Source organism: Plectropomus leopardus, chromosome 4 (assembly GCF_008729295.1).
Source record: "Plectropomus leopardus isolate mb chromosome 4, YSFRI_Pleo_2.0, whole genome shotgun sequence".
NCBI classification, from domain to species: Eukaryota; Metazoa; Chordata; class Actinopteri; order Perciformes; family Serranidae; genus Plectropomus; species Plectropomus leopardus.
Window position 1 is genome coordinate 13,667,998 of NC_056466.1, and position 21,093 is coordinate 13,689,090.

The 21,093-nt window shown below is 36.7% G+C and overlaps 3 protein-coding genes across 3 annotated transcripts; all 3 read right to left on the reverse strand.

The window, feature by feature from the left end:
* Nucleotides 1-18: 18 nt before the first annotated feature.
* LOC121941646 (caspase-6-like) lies at nucleotides 19-7,420 on the reverse strand. Its single transcript, XM_042484473.1, has 8 exons — nucleotides 7,375-7,420; nucleotides 7,028-7,069; nucleotides 4,763-4,805; nucleotides 4,520-4,669; nucleotides 4,328-4,404; nucleotides 3,172-3,347; nucleotides 2,904-3,054; nucleotides 19-2,021 (listed from the first exon to the last, which is right to left on the reverse strand). Exons 1-8 carry the CDS (start codon nucleotides 7,403-7,405, stop codon nucleotides 1,786-1,788), a joined length of 906 nt encoding a protein of 301 aa, XP_042340407.1. The 5' UTR covers nucleotides 7,406-7,420; the 3' UTR covers nucleotides 19-1,785.
* Nucleotides 7,421-9,108: 1,688 nt separating this feature from the next.
* On the reverse strand, nucleotides 9,109-10,985 carry LOC121942512 (caspase-6-like). Its single transcript, XM_042485735.1, has 6 exons — nucleotides 10,954-10,985; nucleotides 10,708-10,848; nucleotides 10,481-10,557; nucleotides 10,143-10,318; nucleotides 9,620-9,770; nucleotides 9,109-9,472 (listed from the first exon to the last, which is right to left on the reverse strand). The coding sequence occupies exons 2-6, from the start codon at nucleotides 10,812-10,814 to the stop codon at nucleotides 9,231-9,233; spliced, it is 753 nt and encodes a 250-aa protein (XP_042341669.1). The 5' UTR covers nucleotides 10,815-10,848; nucleotides 10,954-10,985; the 3' UTR covers nucleotides 9,109-9,230.
* Nucleotides 10,986-13,129: 2,144 nt separating this feature from the next.
* Nucleotides 13,130-19,939, reverse strand: pla2g12a (phospholipase A2, group XIIA). The gene is made up of 4 exons (XM_042485373.1): nucleotides 19,616-19,939; nucleotides 18,629-18,705; nucleotides 17,175-17,340; nucleotides 13,130-15,308 (listed from the first exon to the last, which is right to left on the reverse strand). The coding sequence occupies exons 1-4, from the start codon at nucleotides 19,860-19,862 to the stop codon at nucleotides 15,190-15,192; spliced, it is 609 nt and encodes a 202-aa protein (XP_042341307.1). The 5' UTR covers nucleotides 19,863-19,939; the 3' UTR covers nucleotides 13,130-15,189.
* Between the last annotated feature and the right edge of the window lie 1,154 nt (nucleotides 19,940-21,093).

Here is a 21,093-nt window from a genome sequence, read left to right on the forward strand (position 1 = left end):
AAATTTTATACAACACAATCACTGATAGAAGCAACCAAAATGTCACAGAGATTTTATTATACAAAGTCACAAAAGTAAGACCACAAAAATACAGGATCAATGTGTGTTGGTATCTTTGTTTTTCCTGAGTCATAGATCATGTGACACAGCTAGGAGTGTTTTAGGTCCACAGTACAGCCTCGTCTTCCCTGAGGTATTTTCCATGCAGGTGTTTGTTGCCATGTTGGGTGCAAATACGCATATTAAATGTGGTACTGTAAACTGCTACAACACAAAGAACAGCACAAACATGAATTCCCTTTTTGGTGGAGCGAGCGTGAAGACAAACAGCAGGATTATGTTTCAGCCTGGCACTTATAGACAGATAATGAAGCCCTGATGTGAACAAATAGAAGTTCTGCAAACCTGGCTGTCGCACTGAAACGTCACCTGTCTCGCAAGATACAGTTAACTGAAAAGCATTTTTCTGGCTTGGAGACATACCTGCAACTGACTTAACTGTCAATAAAAACAGGCTTATCTGATATTTCCAGCTTCTTCTGAGGAAAGCTTTTGTGTGTAAGGCCACTGGAAATGTCAACATTTACTGATTTCTCAGCTTGTTAAGAAAAAAAAAGTCAGTTGCAAGATAAGACAACATTTGTGTGGTACCACAGTCGTTCAAACTAGACGAATGAAGCACGCAGCATTAGACAAAAGCCTAAGAAAAAAAAAAAGTGGTCCATAGTAATCCTGAAGTTTATAAGCAATTTCTTGGAAGTGCAAAATGTGAAATGACATTCAGGGGTTGGATAAAATAACAGGAACACCTTAAAACATAATGCATTTTATCAAGACTATCTTAATGTCTCCAAAAATGATGATTAAACATGTCATATAGAAGAAAAAAAATAATGTTATATTTTTATTAGATTGTGTTGGACATGAAATTCTGTTAGACTTCTGGGGGCAAATTGATAAACAGGAAATTAAAATAATTATGGTAGATATTGAAAAAAATCTGCCTGGTTGATGTTTTATTTTGTAAAAGTATATCAGTGTTTATGATATTAAATAATTGTTTTGTCTGTTTCTGGCCCACATTTCCCATGACTTAACCCTGCATTTTTTGCAGAGATCCCTCATATTTGACCATTAAAAAGTTGCAAGTAATAGAGGCCAAATATTTTACAGTTAAAATAAATTAAGATAAATTCATTTCTTTTTACACACTGCTTACTGATCTGTTCCACTGTGATATACTAATCTACAAACTGCTGAGTCTTGTAAAAATCTGACCTTTTCGATCTCTTTTATCAGTTTGCATTATCCAGATTAGTGTGAGAGATCAGGTTCAGTTGGGCCAGAAAAACCGGTAAATCAGATACTGTCACAAACAGATTTTTCCTCTTCCCTCCGTCTTCATTTTCTGTCATGCTAATTCAAAACCTTTTATAAATCAGGTCAGGTTTTACCCAGCCAAGAAATCTGTTTTCTCCAAAGGAAACTTTTTTATGATACATGAAACCACAAGAGGTTTTAGTAGTGAGCTGACGGCCTAAGGCTAAGAGTCATATTTCTACAGTGTCTGTGATACAAGTTGTTCCTGTTTTTTTATAACCACTGATTTTAGAGTAAATATTACAGCTGCCAATTATTTCATGCATGTGTGAATATTAGTGTTCAAGAAAAAAATACAGCGAGGCCTAGAAAAAAAACAGCTAACTTGTTTAAAATCACCAGGAGAGCCCGTTTCCCAGGTATGCTTATAAAACCAGCTCACTTTCCGACTGAGGTCTAACACTGTTACTGTTTTTGTCTAAAGTAAAGTTTCTTGGTGAGCATTGAAGCAAAGCAAGGTACTTGCTTCTTCCCAATGGCGTTTCGGTCATTACTGTTCGCTACACTCCTCATCGACACTTTCCTGTTGACGAGCGTCAGCAATTCTGTGAATTCAAGGGAGTCCCCATACTGTTTAAGCAGCTCACACAGATCCTGGACGTACCACGAGCCGTTGATCGTCTCCCGGTGGGAATAGTAACCTGGACAAACATCACAGGAGACACAACAGCACAGTTACTGACCGGTCAGTAAAAAGGACATTTAAAGTGGAAATAAAATACATTATCATCAATTTATTTCATTATTTTTTTCTGCAAGTAGCAGAGACGACAATGTAAACTCTGATTCTGTGGTAAACTAAAAATGTGATGCATACGGCTGGGACGAGATTATTTTTGCCCATTGTTTGTGTTTTGTTTTTTAGTAAGAGAAATACTTATTGGCAGCATTTTTTTTAATGCTGAACATGTGCTTTTCTATTAGTGACAACATTGTTTTCTTTATGTGCAATGGGCTGAGTTCTCAGGGCCTCTGTAAGATTCACTACAGCTTTTGAGTACAATAACTGTTCAACATCTACACATTCAAAGTATCAAGTGAAGTGTGAATCTTCCCATCATGCTGGTACAAGAGCAAAAACAGGAATCCTTAATTTCCAAATCCATTTGTAAATCAACTACTCACCCTGTGTTACAGTGAATGTGTGACAAATTCTTGATGAATAAGTGGTATTTAAAACTAAACAGAGTGAAACTTACTATCGATCTAACTATCTACGCTCTCCTCAAAGCTGCACTCCGCTGACAAAAACAGTAATTTCACTTTCCTGAAATCAGGAGCTGCTGGTTGACCGCGGCCTCGGGTTGACTGTTTGTGTAGAGACTACAGGAAACAAACTAAAAGTCGCTCAGAGGCTGGGCTTGGTCTCTTGTGTAACTCGCCAACAAAAAAAAGATTTGCTGAGATCCCAAAATACGTTCAAAATACATTCTGTGTAACACGGTTTGAGTCTTTGATATACAAATGGTCCTCTGGGGGGTAAAGCATTCCTCCAAAAGTTTGAAACATTCCTGCAGACTCACCCTCAGCCACAGAGTAGCACATGATAAAATCAGCACCAGCGGGGAGGGTGTGTACGGCGCTGGCGTCCACCACCACTTCATTTGTTCGCTGCTCACTATCCACGGCATCACACGCAGTCACTGGATCATCATGTTTATCCCCGCGGCACGCCTAGTGACAGACACAGCCATTTTCACTTTGACAGCATTTTTAAGAACTACAGATTTTTTCAAGAAAAGCATTAAAACTGCATGTTGTCAAATTCTGGTGGGTTTTGTTTGCATGTACCTGTAATATAAAGATCTTTGGTTTTCCTACAAGGCTCTTGCACTTGTCTCCTTTGAACAGGGATGTGATATCCTGAATGCTGATCTTGCCATCATAAGTGTAAACATGATCGTTCTCGCCGTGGCTCAGGAAGACGAGCAAAAAGCAGTCTGCGTCTGAATGGTTGGCCTCTGCGGCTGGTGGGACATCGGGTATTTGTTAAAAGTGGTCTGTACTGCAGAATATCACATGTTGGATCTGAACTTTGCACATGCAGGACAACAAGGAAACAGCTGAGAATTTAACCAACAGTAGTGACTGGGACAGCAGGGGTATGAGATTTTCACTGTATGATTACTGTCTCCAAAAATTAGGGGTCGACAGATTATCGGCCTGGCCAATTATTGGAGCAGACATTTGGCATTTTGTCGATTCTCTGTATCAGTATTTTATTTTAATGATTGCATATAAAATTAATTAATTAAAAAGTGCATTTAATGTCAGCATAGGAGGAACTTTTACTTGCTTTTTACTACTTAGGGAGATATTTTTACGTATCCATTTTTTATTTAAGTTTTCAGTGAACTTTATAAAACAAAGCTGCTGAGAACTTGATGTTGAAAGTCTTGGTTTTGATTAAACATTTGCTAAAAGGTATTTCAACAGAGTTTTGTGTTGGAGTTTGTTATATTCCAAATTCTAAAAACTGACAAAAAGATTTCATTTTTATTGTAAATGCATATCGGTTCCAAATATCAGTTATTGGTCTCATTAACTACAAATAATCGGTATCGGCCCTGAAAAAGCCAATATCAGTCAACCCCTACCGAAAATACTGCGGTTTCACAGTATTACAGAAATATTATCAGTCAAGGGAATGAAGACGGAGAGGTAAGGTTCGGTTGAACAAACGTTTTATATCTTTAATTGAAACCATTTTTTTCATGTGTTAAAAGTCTCCCTTTAGAAAATAACTCAAATAAAGGTGAGATTCTCCATTCAGTTGCATTTTTTTCAATATCGTAGATAAACAAATGCATACCGTGCAATAACCTTCAACATTAATATCAAGGTTTACTTTGAAACCCGTATATCGCTGTTACCCAGGCAGTGACGTTGTAGTGCTGCATATATATTTAGTCATTTCAGTGTCATAAGTGACCGTGCATGTGCTTACCTTCACTGATTTTATCTAAGACTTCCACCTGTTTGTAGTTATCATAAGCCCTCACTTCAAAGTTCAGCTCCGTCAGTCTGAAAGAGAGGTAAAGGAAAAACTTTCAGTCCATGAACAAGTACAGACATGTTCTTCAGTACACAGTTGCAGAATACAGTGTTCGCTCTCCAGCAGCTGCCTGCGAAGTGATACCTTTTCTCCAGGTTGTAGCGGTCAGCATTTGTTCCATGCCTGTTGTTTAACCCCAGGCGCCAGAAGAAGCGCTCCTGGTTAAAGATGAGTGCAAGGCCTCTGTGTTTGTTGTCCATCTTGTACTCCTCTGCAGGATCCAGAGCTATAGAGCTGTTTCATGATGGAAAAGACCGCAGACACAATGTAAAGTGGAGCAATAGAAAGGTGGGAAATGAGAATTTCACACAAGAAGAAGCAGTTTACCTTCTGATGAAGGCATCAGTCTCTGTTAGGTTCTCCGTGCATGCTATAGAAAACAACACATTCATGAATTAGGGTTCCCTTTGCTTAATGCATGACAAATTTAAGACTTTTTTAATGCCACTTGTAATGGAATTTAAGACCAATTTTACAAGAACCAAAATTGATAATTTATTACTTGGGGACAATTTCGTCCAAATGTTTATGTAACATAAAACAGAACTTTTAGGTGACATTCATGCAAGGAGAATTTGGCAGATTTTATAAATAGATAAATTTTATAATGCAATGTCAGAAAACAAAAATCGGAGCCTTATTTTTTAGATTAAAACTTTTAAACAATGCTCCAGAAATTGTGCAATAGTTCCATTGATGTTTTAAACAATGGAGAGTGTGCAGAATGTGTTATGTGCAATATTTTGTATGTGCAATTGAAAATATTTGCAATTTATTAGTGCGATCTGGTATAACTACAGTGTTTCTTTCATATGTGGTTTGTTTTATTATAACTGTGAAGGCATTTTGTCTCAGTCCAAGACAAATCTCCCTACAGGGACAATGAAGTATATTGCATCATATTGTATTGTAATTGATTCAATGTTCTCTAAGACTTTTTAAGGATCCGCAGGAACCCTGGTGAATAATCCATGAAACAATGTGGAATTTAGACTACTGGTAATTACCAAACAAAAACGCACTGAAAAGTCCAACTTCACAGCTTTTTAATGTCACAAATACTTTGAATATGTTACTGAAGTTGCCAAAAAACACAGAAGGATTGAGCTTTTCAGGCTTCTTTGTTATCAGCACAACTACAGGTGCATGAATTGCTCCACTGCTGCTGTTATGGGGTCAAGCAGCCATTGTTCTACCAGCTTAGAGTCCTCATGGCCTTCAATAGGCGGCTGACAGGTGGAGAAAGATGGCAAAGGCTGCTAAAAGACCAGAGGCCAAAAGTGACACCTCCATACCCCACCCAACAGATATGTAGGTTACACTTTGTGTGTTAAAGGCATCACGGATTGTTTAACAACTTGGAAGGTATTATCTGACTTAAAAAAAAATGTAAATCCATATGTACACATAGATGTGTTTGCATACACCCAGCTAGGAGATTATTAGGTAGACTAAGCTGAAACTAGTGCAGTTTAAAACAACAGTCCTGCAAAAAACTCCTATTAATGTTCATATTTATATGATTTTATTGAAGTGTAGGTAGGTGTTTCTAATATTTAGCGTACCCTCACTGACAAATAAATTGGGTGGACAAGATATGAGAAACACTTGTCAGTGTAACAATACAACTCAACAACAAACACAGCTCTCTCACTGACCATACGATTTAATCAACATAAAACTGTTTTAACAAAATGTATAACCTCAGTGAAAAGAGAATTTATTGCAGGGCTCTTTTCATTAATCCTTCTAAACCTGGAGCGGCATTACTTTTCTTGTGCTCTTTTCAGATGTCTTTCACAAGATTTAAGCTCTTGAACCCTGAGCAAAGTGGTGCGATTGGCTAAAAAAAAGGCAATGAGCAACTTGGTAAGAAATGTTCCACAAATTGCAAGAAAACAGATTCAGAGTATCGTTTCAAAAAAGCTAAGGAAAAATCTAATAATAATATATTTTACTTATAGAGCACTTTTCAAGAAACTCAGACACTTTACAAAAGTCAAAAAAGATCAAAAAAAAATACACACATTAAAATTCATGTAAAAGTATGACACAGAATTACTTTACAATTTTAAGGACTTTGTCCCTTTGGCCAGGTCATTTCCTTGTTTGTTTGTTTTTTAACTTTCTTTTTCCTTTTTTTGGCAAGTTTGCTTGTTTTTATTTAATTACTTGAAAATGAGCAATTGCTTCTTTCATTGCTCATTGCCATCTCGCCGTGTTTTATTTAAAGCAATCATGATTTTAAAGGGTTATAATAGAGGGGTACAATTTAGTTGTTTGATACTCCTCCCTGACCCAAAAAAATAAAACCACCGCCAACAACAATAATACTTTTCTAGGTCTGCAGGTCTGCGGTGATCAGTTTCAAAATGACAAAGGGTGGCAGGAAATGATATCCTGTTTATATGATACACAGGTGCACGACATATTAAGTTAATGATTCATCTCACCCTGACTTAACTCTGGTTTCACTGTTAATGGCCTGACTCCTTAATAACTTCACCTTGTTTACTTTTCTTTCAGTAAGAGCAGATTAAATTCATTAGGTAACAGCACACAAGCTTTAAAAATACTTTATAAATCACTCACCCGCCCTGTCAGTTGCTGTTTTGTTGTCTTTAGCAACACTGCCTGGAAAGGTAAGAGGAAAAAGCGACTAAGTCCTGACATTTATAGTGTTTTAATGATGTCAAAAAAATGTCCCACATGTTCTGCTTACATTGTGCTTAACTATAAAGAAAACAGACTAACAGGGACATTGTGAAAACTTTTACGTAAGAACGTAATGAACGATAGTAAGAGGAGCCTTAATCGTGATACTGAGCCCAAGTTACATCAGTGGTCACTGCATTCATTTTTATAACTTTTAAAATACTATAAGAATGAGTCTACAACTTATGTCCACTTTTAATTAAAAACGTGTGTAAATTCGTTACCTCCACAATTGTCTTGCGCCGTGTTGGACATGTCCACAGGTTGTCTTCACTCCGACTGACACACTGAAAAATGAATTTGCTTCGTCAAAGCAACACCGAGGAGCCAGAACGAAGCCCCTCCCCCTTTGATCTCATTGGCGGAAAGTAAAAACTGGAGAATATGATTGGCTCTCACGTCTGCCAGTAAAAGGTCAACAGCCAGTACTTCCGTGTTTGCCACATTGAGACAACGACCAACAAAACACATTGATACAGGGATTTAATAAAAAGTAAACAACAAAAATGAGATTAGCGATAGAGCAGCCGGAGATTAGGAGAGTTAAACATCCAATTCTGTTATTTTTAGTGGCCTGCTCTCACAATATAAACTGCAAGCGAATGATAGAGAAACGTTTGTATTTCTCTCTTGGATGTTTAATCCGCTGGACTCTAGGCTCCTGTGTGTTATAGGATGATCTTTACATTAAAAAAAGACATGTTATATCTGTCAAAATGTATACAATAACTGACATAAAATATTAGCAATATTGTGTTTACATGGACATGAATGTCAAATGTGTTTTTCTGTGTCCTAATGTTTGTGTTTTTATTTTTTTTTAACAAATGCAGTCTGTCACAAATAATCTTTAATAATAATCTGTCACAAATAATAACATTAAATTCAATTGACCTGTTTATGATTGGGTTTTTGGAGTATTCTGTTTATGTGTTTGATGTACACACCATATTCTTCTGAAAAAGCAGGACTACTTTAGAAGAATGGGATTATATACATGCAGAATTTTAATAACTAGATTTCTGTGTGCTTGTGTATCCCAAATATAACCATAATAAGAATAAGCCTAATAAAAAGGTGGTTCATGTCCATGTGACTGACACCACCAGAGGTCCATAATTGTTTTGTTTTGTTTGTTTGTTTTGTTTTGTTTTGTTTTTTTTACAAATTTTATACAGGGAAAACCAAGAATGCTTTAAGGTGCGACTTAAACGTCACATTGCACAGAATGAACAAATCATAAACCTAAATTAACAGCATTGGAAAGATACTCACTTTCTACTAAAAAGACAAAAACATTACATAAAGTGCTACCAAACCATCCAAAAGATCCAAAAGGTTTTCAAGATCAGACAAATAAAAACACATTAACTTCATTTATGACCCTCAGGAAGAGTTTAATGCTACATATTTATGAGACAGTATTAAAGCAGAGCTGTCAATTAGGGTTATTGCAGATTACAGAATCAAAGTGTTAAAAATGAGATCTCTCTTGCTCTCTGCAAGAATTACTGTAGCCTATTTTACAACTATTTGCATACTTAGGCCTATAAACTTAGCTATTAACAAAGCTCTTTAACTGTCCTGTCTTAGAGCAGAAATGCATTTATTAAACCACTCATTTCACTGTAAATACTAAGACTGCCATTCAGATGCCCTTCGCTAGCATTTAAACATCTGAAACATGAGAAATTTGGTTCGATTTTTTTCACAAACACAGAAAAAAAAATTAGCAACTCATCAGGCAAACTGAAAAAAGTCAGATGAAATTATTTGAAAATTAGCTGGGAAGTGGGGGTGTCAGTGATCAATTCTCAATTCATGTCAAATCTCTTAATTATGTATTAAAATTATGTTACAGAAAAAAAAAACAATTGCTTGAGGTCATTTTCTTATTTATTTTTGCTTTCTTTCTTCTCTCATTTTCAGGTATTTTTCTTGTAATTTTTTATTTCTAAGTTATCTGTTGTTAAGTTTTTGAGTCCCTCCCATGTTTTTGAAAGAAACCAAGTCAGGTTTTAAAGGGGTCAATGCATATGTTAATATAGTGAGACATATAAGAAACAGCTCATTTAATGGATTAGGTTTGAAACTTCTTTGGCCGGAAGTAAAGTTTCTTGGTGAGCATTGAAGCAAAACAAGGTACTTGCTTCTTCCCAACTGCATTCGGGTTACGACTGTTGGCACTCCTCCTTGACACTTTCCTGTTGACCAGCGTCAGTAGTTCTGTAAATTCAAGGGAGTCCCCATACCTGTGTAGCAGCTCACACAGATCCTGGATGTACCAAGAACCGTAGAACATGTTCCGGTGGGAATAATAACCTGAACAAACAACATCGGCGAGAGGAAATTCACTGACTGAACAGCAAAAATAACATTTAAAATGAGTAGTATTCTTATATCTTTTATAATAAGCTCAATCAAATGATGTGTGAACCTCCCATTGTGCAGAGATCCCCGCCGACTCACCTTCAGCCACAGAGTAGCACATGATGAAATCAGCCCCAGCAGGGAGAGTGTATACGCCACTGGCATCCACCACATCCTCATTCATCTCCAGCACACTGTCTACTGCATCAAAGGCAATCACCGGATCATCATGCTTATTTCCACGGCATGCCTAGTGATGGACACAGCCACAGAAGGCATATTTAACCCTTTGAAACCTGAGCAAAATAGTTTTATTTCTTTCAGAAACATGAGAACGCAAAGAGCAACTTAACAACACATGGCCCCGAAAATGGCAAGAAATTTGTAAAAAGAAAATGACTGAAAAAAAGTGCAGGAAAAAAGTTTCAGTAAAATAATTTTAATATATAACTATAATGACTATAAATATACTTTTTCTGTATATTTTTCCCAAGTTTCCAATAATTTTCTAATAATTCTCCCCCCTTTCTTAAGATTAATTTTCAGGGGATTTTTCTTTGTCACCTTTTACTTATTTCTAGCAATCTGTGGGACATTTCATGCCAAGTTGATCATTATGTACCTGGAATATAAAGATCTTTGGTTTTCCCACCAGGCTCCTGCACTTGTCTCCTTTGAACAGGGATGTGATATCCTGAATGCGGATCTCGCCATCATAGGTGTAAACATGATCATCATTGCCGTGGCTCAGGAAGACGAGCAAAAAGCAGTCTGCGTCTGAATGGTTGGCTTCTGCAGCTGGTGGAACATCAATTATTTGTTTAAAGAGGCCTGTACTGCAGAATATTGGATCTGAACTTTGCATTAACAGGACAACGAGGAAACAGGTAAGAATGTAAACTGGCTTCTGGAAATATATTTAGTGATTTGAGCATCATAAGTGATCATGTATGTGCTTACCTTCACCGAGTTTATCCAAGACTTCCACCTGTGTGGAGTTATTGTAAGTCTTCACTTCAAAGTTTAGTTCATTGAGTCTAAAAGAAAGGTTATTGAAAGCTCAGTAAGTATCGAAATGCACAGAAAGTTTTGACAAATATACTACAGGAAAACCTCACAGTCACTGAACAGACAAGTTCATACAAATACAGTGTTCTCTCTCCAGCAGCTTTTTTGGGAGACGATACCTTTTCTCCAAGTTGTCTCTGTCTGCATTGGTTCCCTGCCTGTCATCCAGGTCCAGGAAGCGCTCCTGGTTAAAGATGAGTGCAAGGCCTCGACGTTTGTTGTCCATCTTGTACTCCTCTGGAAGATCCAAAGCTAAAAAGCTGTTTTATGATGAAAATGAGCACAGAAACAAAGACAATATCTGTAAGGTGAGTACTGGTGAGAATTCACAACAAATATCACCAAAACTAAAAGAAACAGTTTACCTTCTGATGAAGCCATCAGTCTCTGTTAGGTTCTTCGTCCATGCTGTAGAAAACGACATAGATAACTCATGTAATGATGTAGAGTATAATTATTAAACAATAATGCACTAAAAATCTATCTTTTAAAATATTATAAATGCACCTATAGTTGCCAAAAAGACAAAGCTTTTCGGGCATCTTTGTTAATCCATTGAAGCCTGAGCAAATTGGCTTTGGTTTCTTTCAATAACATGGGAAGAAGGCAATGAGCAAACTAAGAAGAAATTAGAACAATTAATCATTAATAAAAGAATAAAGCAAGACACTTGTAAAAAGTGCAAAAAAAATTACCTGAAAATAGAAACAAAACAAACAAACAAGCAAACAAATCAAGTAAGGAAATAACCTGAAAAAGTGCTTGAGTAATATTATAATTCTGTAACATACTGTAATTTTAAATATGCAGTTATAATGGTAAATATATCTTCTGAACATTTTCTCCTAGATTAAAAAAATATATATAATTTAGTAAATCTGCTGATTTCTTCCAATTTGCGAGGCATTTCATTTTTTTGCCAAGTTGCTCATTGCCATGAAACCAATTAGCTCAGGGTAAGCGCTTGTGAAAGGCTTTAGAGCACAGCACAAGAAAAGAGATGACGATCCAGGTTACAAAGGGTTAAGCAGCACAACAACAGGTGCACAAATTGCTCCACTGCTGCTGGTATGGGGTCAAGCAGCCATTGTGACGCGTCCACACAATTTAATACAAAGTCCAGCAATAAAATTCTACATAATGAAGGTTATAATCTTTAGTTCCTTTTTAATCGGTTTTATGGAGGTGTAAATTCAACTTAATGGTTATTTAGGTCAATGTTTTATTTATTGAAAGTAAGTACAGTCAACATAAACTGAGCAAGATTGATACTCAATTTAAAATACCCTGATTATTACTGTGTATTAGGTTGCCATTTAGAAAATGATCAGCATGGTGTTTTGACCGAGGGCGGAGTGTAATCTCAGAGGTATTGAGTACCAAAGATGAGACAGCCCATCCAGCTATATTGTTCTGTATTAATCAAATATACATTCATTGCATGCTTATCAGATATACCTTGCTAAGATTATGTGAAATAATGTCCTGTGTATAATATGCAGTAATAATCAAGGCAGCTTGAGTTGATAATTAATCCCAACCTGTTTGCAGTGACTGTACTTTGGCTTCACTGGCATAAAAAGCTGTTTTCTTTACAACCTCAACCTCTTTCACTTTTGCTTTAATAGCAAAACTTTTCTCTTCTCTAGTTTGAAAATTCTAAAGAAACTTTAATAGTGCACAAGCTTTAAAAATAGTATGTAACTCAGTGTAAAGCACTCACTCACCTGCCCTGTCTGCTGCCATTTTGCTGTCTTTAGCAACACTTCCTGAGGAGAGAGAAAGAGCAATTAGGTCAGAAAATGCATGAAAACATGCACATAAAAAAATGATAGTAAATAGGAATTCACTCATGACGTTGAGCCTAAGTCACATCAAAAATAAGTAACTGATTTCTTCATTTTTTTAAATTCTGTATGCAGGAGTCCAAAACTTAGGTCTACTTTTGATTTAAAAGATATACATAAGTGTCTTACCTCCGCATCTGTCTTCTGCCATGTTTACAGGTTGTTCTCACTCCAGCTGCCAACACTGAAAATTTAATTTGCTCAGTCAATCTAACAGAGATAAACGAGGACATAGCTCCTCCCCGTCAATGTCAACGGCTGAAAGTGGCATCTAGAAGACATGTTAGACTCTCATGTTTGTCAGTCAAAGGTCAAAAGCCAGGACTTCTGTATTTGCCACATTTCTGCATCCATTCATCCTCTGCTGTTCTGGATCTACCCGGGATTCCTACAGTTTAAGGCAAATTCAATTTAAAACTTAAGACCAATTTTACAATAACCTAAACTTTTTTTTTTACAGAGTTAAGAACAATTTTTCCCAGAGTCAGATCTGGTTAGATTTAGGAATCACCTAGCATTTATTAGTGATTTTTACTGCTGATTCGACGTGCCTCACTCTGTATGTGGGATTATTCCACTGCTCTAATTCCCATTGTGAAGAATCTAAAAAGAGGAATTCAGTAAATTTAAAAAATGTTTACAAATTATTTTGTGATTTTACAATGTAACATCAGGAAAAAAGCACTTCATCACATACTACTTCCAATGCCTTTTTATTTTAAAGACTTTTGAAAGACTGATTTTAGACATTCTGATACCACTTATGTTTAGATGAATGAATTTAATGGCTTTTAAGCCTTTTAAAGGATCTGTGGGGACATTGTGATCTACCACAGAGTCTCCTTGCAGTTGGACGTACCTTGAAAAAAACAATCCAAAGGAAGGAGCCCAGGAAGCGCCCTAGTCACAACCCGAAGCTCCTAACTATTAGTGAGGGATGCAACTTTGCCCTCTGGTTCAGCTCTCGCCGTGTGCATTACTGCTGATGCTGCAGTGCCACAGTACATCATTTGCAAAGACCAGTGAAGCAATTTCTGAGGTCCCAAAACGGGACACTCTTCTTCCACGGCTGTGCCTTGAGACACCAATCCTTATTTTCAGCCGTACAACATCTCTAGCAGCATCTCGAAGCGAATTTCATCCAACGTTTGCCTGAGCCAAGCCTTGCTTTCTGGTTTGCCAGAACTTCCCTGAGCCCAACCAAAAGTCCTTCTCCATGGTGTCCTTGAACTCCTACACCCAGGTTTATGCTTTGGTGATCACTGATTCTGCAGCCCTTATCCTGATGAGCTCACATACCAGGTCTGGCTCTTCAAAGGAGGGCCCAATTTCCCTGTTTTGGGTGAGGTGCTGTCTCAGCCGATTCATGGGTCTGTGAATCACTCTTCGTCAGGGCCCTCCCCTGCAATGGTGATTCAAAAAACATTCAAGTGTAGTGGTTTAAAAACAATAAACAATAAAAGTGAAAGAAGGGTTGGTACAGCCAAAGATTAGGAGAGCTAAACACTCATTCCAAGATATTCCAAAATGAATTATGGAAAAGCCATGTGTCATCTGTTGGATGAGGGATCGATGGGAGCCAAGTCACAGATCCTCGGTGGTCCCTGGACTCCACTCTGGAAACATAGATTCTACAAACAAAGTCTGACAACTACTACTGACGTACATAATCATCAGTAAAACATTGTTTCTTTAATTTTTTGACACTTATAAAGAAGTTTTCTTCACAGTCTTATCACATTGGCATCAGCTGAGTGCATTATCTGTTGCGAAGTTTTACAGATATTTTAGGCATTTTCTAGAGAGAAAGACAGTTGGTTTAGATGCCATAGAAACAGACACCCTCTTATTATGCATCCAATTTTCCTTTGGGTTTATGGGACGGGGGACTGGGTGGTAATGCTTTATTTTACAGTCCATTAATTTCTTTTTTTTAAGATTATTGAAAGGGCAGCTCAAGACAGATAGGGAAATGTGGAAGAGAGAAAGGTAATGACAAACAGCAAAGGGCCACAGGCCGGACTTGAACCTTGGGCGCTGCAGAAACCTCAGTCAAATGGAGTGCACGCTCTACCAGGTGAGCTCGAGGTTGCCCCTACAGCCCATTAATTTCTGATCATTTCTTGACAGTTTCCTGAAGAGAACTATATCAGTTTGGTCCGAATGAACAGGTTAAAAACAGCCCTCTGAAATTCCAAGACTGTTATTGCAGTTATTGTAGTTGTGCTGAATTTAAACGCTGTTGCTGGTTTCCAGAGGAACTTTCTTGAGAGAGCAGGTTAATTTACACTGTCTGTTTTATCAATCATAAGAACCAACATTTTTTTGTTTGTTTTTTGTTGTACCACAAAACTTCTTAGGGAGTTATTTTTGATGTATGAAACCATAAAATAAAGTGCTACCCAAGCATCCAAAAGCCTGGGTAACCCTAAACAACATGCTTCCAGTCTATCACCGAAAAAACACATTGGACGGTATTAACAAAATATAAATTATTAACTGCATAGTAAATATATTAATCATCAAGATATTTTCATATTTACTTTGTCAAATAGATTGCCACATTTCGAAACTCCAACAAAGGGAGGTGATGTACACAGGTCAGAGCAGGCCAAAAAAGCTCTATCCCTGAGAAAATCTAAAAAAAAAAAAAAAAAAAAAAAGAAAGAAGAAAAGTTTATTGCTGGCTTCCTTCTGTCAGTGTTGCTGTGCTTCTGAGTCAGTCCGTTTAACAGTCTTGATCCTGTGGCAGCGTCACAGTTCCCTCTTCACTTCATACTGACACACACACGACTCCCTCTGGCTGTCCAGGTAAGGCTTACATCCCATGTGCATGACAGCGTCAAACAGCAGAGTCACTGCTGACTCACAAGCTGACGGGAGGGAAAGAAAGAACAAGAGGAACAACATGAGTTCATAAACAACAGGGCAAAGGTGTGCTGGTTTAAAAACACGTAGCTGCAAACACTTTCTGTTTCTTGCACTGTTACACTGTTACCTGTGTTACTTGTTTTGTTTTGCACTGCTAGACTCGTACTTTTTATATTTTATATTTGTATCTTCTATTTTATCTGTTTTATTTTTTCTATATTTATGTTGCACCAACCCACCAGAACAAATTCCTCGTATTGTGTTAACTATACCTGGCAATAAATCTTTTTCTGATTCTGATTCTGATTTACTGTGAGTGAGTCAAAATGTTTTTGTGTGTATTTAAACACAATCCCTATTATCGATCAAATCCACATTTTATCACAGATTAAAACAGCATTTAATGTTTACTTTTGTTTAAAGAATAAGATTATGTGTCACAGCTATATCCACACTCACAGCAGCAAAAAGAGCCAGGGGGCAAGACACGTTTGATTAGACTCTAATTACTGCTGCTCAAATGTAGAACTTGTGACATTTTCAAAACCTTCATCAGATGTGATCTGTTGTAATTAATGTCATTTATGACAGGCATATTGAGGCTGACGGGGTTATGAGTCAGCACTGAAGAATAACTGTCATTTAAAGTTATCACAGTAGCCTGATAACAGATTATAGTATTAATGTGTTTAAAAAGTAAAAGTCTATAACGCCCTCTGCTGGACGTACTGTGTTTTACAAGTGTATGATTACTTGTTAGAGCTGAATATATTTGGAAGGTTTCTGCAGCTTCAGGCATGTTAGATTTAATACTTTTTAAAGACTTTTTTGGATTCCACTGAGGATTCACATAATGCACAATTTTGCCTGAATGTTAATTGTCACATCAAACACTTTGGTCCAGTGAAATGTTAGATGTGGTTAGAACAGGGAAACACCTGCATTTGTTGGTGAGGTTTCTTAGCATTTTTGTTTTGATCTCACTCCACATGTGGAATTCCACCATCTTTATTCCCATCACGTGCTGACCGTTACTTCTACTGGTGTCAGCTGCTGACGTCCAGCATAAAGCTTAGAGCGCCCTCTACTGACACGGCCGGGCTCAGCAGGAATAACATCACTCATACAAACACATGCAAAAAATAATACACGAATAGGTGGTCTCTTATTTTTGCTCATAATTTGCTATTATTTGTTAATACCCATTGATTTTTGGGATTTGCCAATGATTTCTTATTTTTGCTTTTCTCTTAGGTAAGAGAACATTTTCGGTCCAGAGCATCTCGCTTTCACAGACCATAGATTGTTGCCCAACAAATGGGAAAATAAGTTTGAACATTTGAGGAACATTTAAAAATGAATGAATATCATTTAATAAAATTAGATAATGCCCTGACGAAGGCCTCATTGGTGTTTTTCCTACTTTACTTTCCCACTTTTTCTTGTCACTGGAGTGCCTGTGACTGTACCAAAAACACTCCACCATGACAAGGTGAGCTGGTTCTAACTCACCACAGAGCACCTTGTTTTACCACTATTAACTCAACACACTGAGCACGCCAGTCTTTTTCTTTTTTAGTCAAATTTACTTGGTTTAAGTTTACTTTATGTGGCACTGTGTGTTTGAAAAGATGGGGAAATAGTTCTCCCACCCTTTAAATTTCAAACAGAGTGAAAGCTAAAGTCTACATAAGGACAGCTACTTTGTCAGTTGCCTATATTGTTTAATCACAGGGTATTCTAAGTAAATGCTCGACACTGTGACCAACCGTCACCTGATTCTGGTACAGAAAGCTCTACCATCATCCTGCATCGAGTCTGAAAACACACTGACTCAGCGTCATGGATCTATTGGCTCAGCGTCTTACCTTGGACACTCTGTGCCAATCCCAGAGTCCTTTGCACATTCCTGCAGATGGTCTCCAGGCAGTCCTGGAACTGCTCATCGCAGTCGTGCTTTTCACGGCCGCAGGTGTCATAGCAGCGGTCATGTTGGTTACAGCATTTGGTCATCGATGGGATGCCGATGTCAAACTGGAAAAAAACAGGTTTGTCACTCTTTATAATGTATTAAAGAATAACATTCAAATGACAATGACTGTAGGAGACATGCACTTCTCTGAAATAAAACAATGTGGTATTAGTTCAGTTAGTGGTTTGTAAAAATCTGAAAATGATTTTCTTTAGCAGTGACTGAGGACACAATACACTGGTCCACGTTACTTTCTTTAAATTAATACTGCAAATGAAATATAACTCAATCATGAAAAGAGAGCCCTTCCTGTTTATGATTCTAATGTGGGGGGAAAGTGAGTGACATAAATATTTGATGACCATTTAGTATATTTTAGTACTTTTTACTGAGGCCCAACTTGCACTGGAATACTAATTTGAGAGATAGAAAGTCTGGCAACGATACATTAGCCAAAATTAGTTTTTAAACAGCATAACATAAATAAACATTTTTAAGAGGATCCATAAAATGTGGTCATTGAAGAACTGTACCCAGATATGCACTAAGAAATACTTATATATACATATATAATATAATATATAAGACAGTTGAAAACAAAAACAACCTTACTATACTTCTGGGTGAATGATCTATGGAATGGTGACACTTTTAGTGAATATCTCACGTCTTTACTGCAATTTTTTGTTACTTTTTGTTGCCAATATCTTTACATTGGCAATAGACTGATATCGGCTTGATAGTTTTTTTTTCTTTATCCATAAAGTACCTTACTGCAATGTGGACTAAACATGTATAATGTGTGTATGAATACTTTTGCAATAAAACAAAAAATCTACACATCAACCTATAAGGCTAAAATATGACACAACAGTCATTCAGCAGTTTTGGCTGTTGGGCTCAACAGGACTCACATGGTCAGACAGCACTGCTATATCTCAATACACGATATATATATCAATATTTGTAAATTTCCTCAAAAGCAATTTATAAATAACATTACTTTTTTTTTTGAACCAAATTCCCTCTTTGACTTGACAATATTGTGGGAATGACTATTAATCAATAATCATTAATGTAGATATAATGACAAAGTGGGTAAAGGCAAGTATTAAAACAAGTAGAACTTTCTAATAAGTTGAGCAAAGCACATCACTTTACTGTAATGCAACCTTTAAAATCACAAAAAAATACCATTTATTCCACATCATGATATAACAATATCCACTAAACATGTAGTGTCATTTCTCGATACGATCTAATATCTTTACATTGCCTAGTCCTACATGGTAACTTTGATATTCGCAGACATGCTCGAAACCTCCAACCCCCCAAACTCTAGCAAATTACCTGAAATCCAAACAGCGGGGAGCCACATCCGTTGGGTGGCGGATGCTTGTACCCAGGACGAGTCACCGGCTTGTAACCTGAGAGAGAAGAGCAAAGGTGAAGATGTTTCTTGTTCTGCCAGTCAGTTATCTTGCTGTCAGTGATAACCACATCAGAACACACAGTACCAAAACATTAATGGCTTACTGAGCTGCTCAAGGGCTGATAATGTAAATCCTCTGGCTCCCAAATGTTAAATAAACTCAAGATCTGAGCATTTTTAACTATGTCTTCTAGTTGAGTGTTGTAACTGTAAGTAAAATTGATATTTTATCTTCTTCTTCTTTTTTTTTTTTTTTTACCTGTAACTGTATGTTGTAATTCTATGTATGTATGTATCAAATATTTACCCTTTTGTATTTTTTTAACACTACTGTTATTGTATGCATGATATTGTATGTAACCTTGATATCTTCTCTTTTTTCCTCTTTTTCTTTACTGTTTTGTTTTGTTTTATTCTTACATAGAAAAGCCCAACCAGGGACAGAGGTTGCAAATTAGCCTTGGCTAGAAGACTTATATGCAACACATCAGTAAATGGTTTCCGAACTTGCTACTATGTTCACTGTATTGTCCCTGTCAGATAAACTAATAAAAAAAAATAAAATAAAAATACTAAAAGCCTAACTGGGGGCAGTATTTGTAAACTAGGAATAGCTATAACCTCTATATGTAAAACATGAGTTACTACAGCTTGTTTGTAACAGGCAGAAGTTGTACTACGTTCATTCGCATTGTACTTATTGAATAAATTATATAAATATAAACATTGATTGCGTTTGTTTGACTTGACATAGCAAAGAAAAGCACATATATGAATAACGACTGCCACTAAACCAGCATGCATAACACAATAGCCCTGACTCTTCAAAATAAAACACATCCACGTGTGAAAAATCAATTTATCACTATCACAAAAAATAATAAGAAAAAAAAAGTCTGGTTTACCATCACTACACTTGTAATGACACAGCCCGTCATCGCCACCAAACAGGTCCAGTGCTGCATTCAGGTAGGTGTCGATCTTGTGTATCCCGTTACGGATGGTTTTCAGGGTCATCCTCCAGTCTGGAGTCTCTGGCTCCTGTTTGCATGCGCACACACACGAGACAAACAAACCCAACACAAACACACACATATAGCTGCTCATCGTCCAAGTCACACCAGAGCCGGAAACCAGCGTTTCCCGGCACATAGGGTTCACTTCGGCTGATCTAGTCTTCAAAATATCGTCCCGAAGGCATCTCAGGTTTCTCTGATTGTTTTCATTTCACCACTGGTAAGAGCGCAACCTCGCTTCCGGGTTTGACATTTGTCACGTGAGCGCCGATAAACCAATGAAGATGATGTCACAAGTTGCAACGTCAGTAAAGTAAAAATAAAAGTCTGTGATAGTCTAAAAATCTGATGCTTTTTTTTTTAATGTGTAAAAGCAAGAGAGGAAAGCCTCGATTGATTTTTTATTTAAATAAAAAAAAAAAACGAGGGGATCTAAAAAAAAAAGTTTATGGATAAAGATTTTCCCCATTAAAATAAAAAATTACAAAATAGTTGAAATATTTGTTGCTAGTATCATCATAATAACAGATTATATCTTTAAGAGTAAAATCATGAGTGATGTTACAGTTTTCTAAACCCGCTGTTGTGATATGAATTATTTTTGTTTTCTTGCTTTTGTTTCTGTCTATTCTTTTTTAAAGATTTTTATTGATTTATGTTTTTGATTTCTTTTATTTATTATTTATTATGTTCTGTGTAGAATGTCAATTATCTGTGTTTTAACGTATGTTTGTGTTCTTGTTTGTCTGACATTTTTCGGCTGGCTTACTGGCTACTGGCTTATTGAGCCTATCTTCCCTACTCCAGCACACTTATTTGATGGCTGTATTTAATGGTTGCTTTATTTTTAAAATGAAAAAAATATGGCAATTTACAAGACAGTATCATTATAAATTAGCCTGTACAAAACGTTGGCTTACAGTTAAAAAATACCATCACTATGATCAGCTTTAACATCACTTGCAGGTTAAAGCAACCAGTAACAAAAAGTAAACCTATTCACAATATAACATTATAAGAGGATCTACACTGCTTTATGTACAAGTACATACATGGCCCCTAGTGCACGCTAGCTACTAGTTATAAAATAAAATTATCAAATACAGTAATAATATTATAATTAATACTTGATGCTGGACAGTTTCAACATACATGTTAATCAGCAATTATGATTGCATAGCTGTATCTGACAAAATATCACAGAGAAAATCATTTAATCAAATAGCTCTCATAGTCTATTTATAGATTTTAGAATTTATGTGGAGGAAGTATGTAATTGTATTAGAAAAACCATGAGGTCTGCCTTTTGGAGGGCAGTATAAATGTCACTAGTTTAGCAGCAATATTAGTGTTGTGTGTGCAGTTAT

What these genes read in the sequence shown, in the direction of transcription:
- LOC121941646 (XM_042484473.1), bottom strand. Translation starts at nt 7,405, where the DNA reads ATGTCCAACACGGCGCAAGACAATTGTGGAG. An exon ending in GGCGCAAGACAATTGTGGAG is followed by an intron (nt 7,070 to 7,374) that starts GTAACGAATTTA and finishes TTACCTTTCCAG; the next exon opens with GCAGTGTTGCTAAAGACAAC. An exon ending in CTTAGATAAAATCAGTGAAG is followed by an intron (nt 3,348 to 4,327) that starts GTAAGCACATGC and finishes ATGTCCCACCAG; the next exon opens with CCGCAGAGGCCAACCATTCA.
- pla2g12a (XM_042485373.1), bottom strand. Translation starts at nt 19,862, where the DNA reads ATGTGCCGGGAAACGCTGGTTTCCGGCTCTGGTGTGACTTGGACGATG. An exon ending in TCATTACAAGTGTAGTGATG is followed by an intron (nt 18,706 to 19,615) that starts GTAAACCAGACT and finishes CTTCTCTCTCAG; the next exon opens with GTTACAAGCCGGTGACTCGT. An exon ending in ATTGGCACAGAGTGTCCAAG is followed by an intron (nt 15,309 to 17,174) that starts GTAAGACGCTGA and finishes CCCTCCCGTCAG; the next exon opens with CTTGTGAGTCAGCAGTGACT.
- LOC121942512 (XM_042485735.1), bottom strand. Translation starts at nt 10,814, where the DNA reads ATGGACAACAAACGTCGAGGCCTTGCACTCATCTTTAACCAGGAGCGC. An exon ending in CTTGGATAAACTCGGTGAAG is followed by an intron (nt 10,319 to 10,480) that starts GTAAGCACATAC and finishes ATGTTCCACCAG; the next exon opens with CTGCAGAAGCCAACCATTCA. An exon ending in GTGCTACTCTGTGGCTGAAG is followed by an intron (nt 9,473 to 9,619) that starts GTGAGTCGGCGG and finishes TTGTTTGTTCAG; the next exon opens with GTTATTATTCCCACCGGAAC.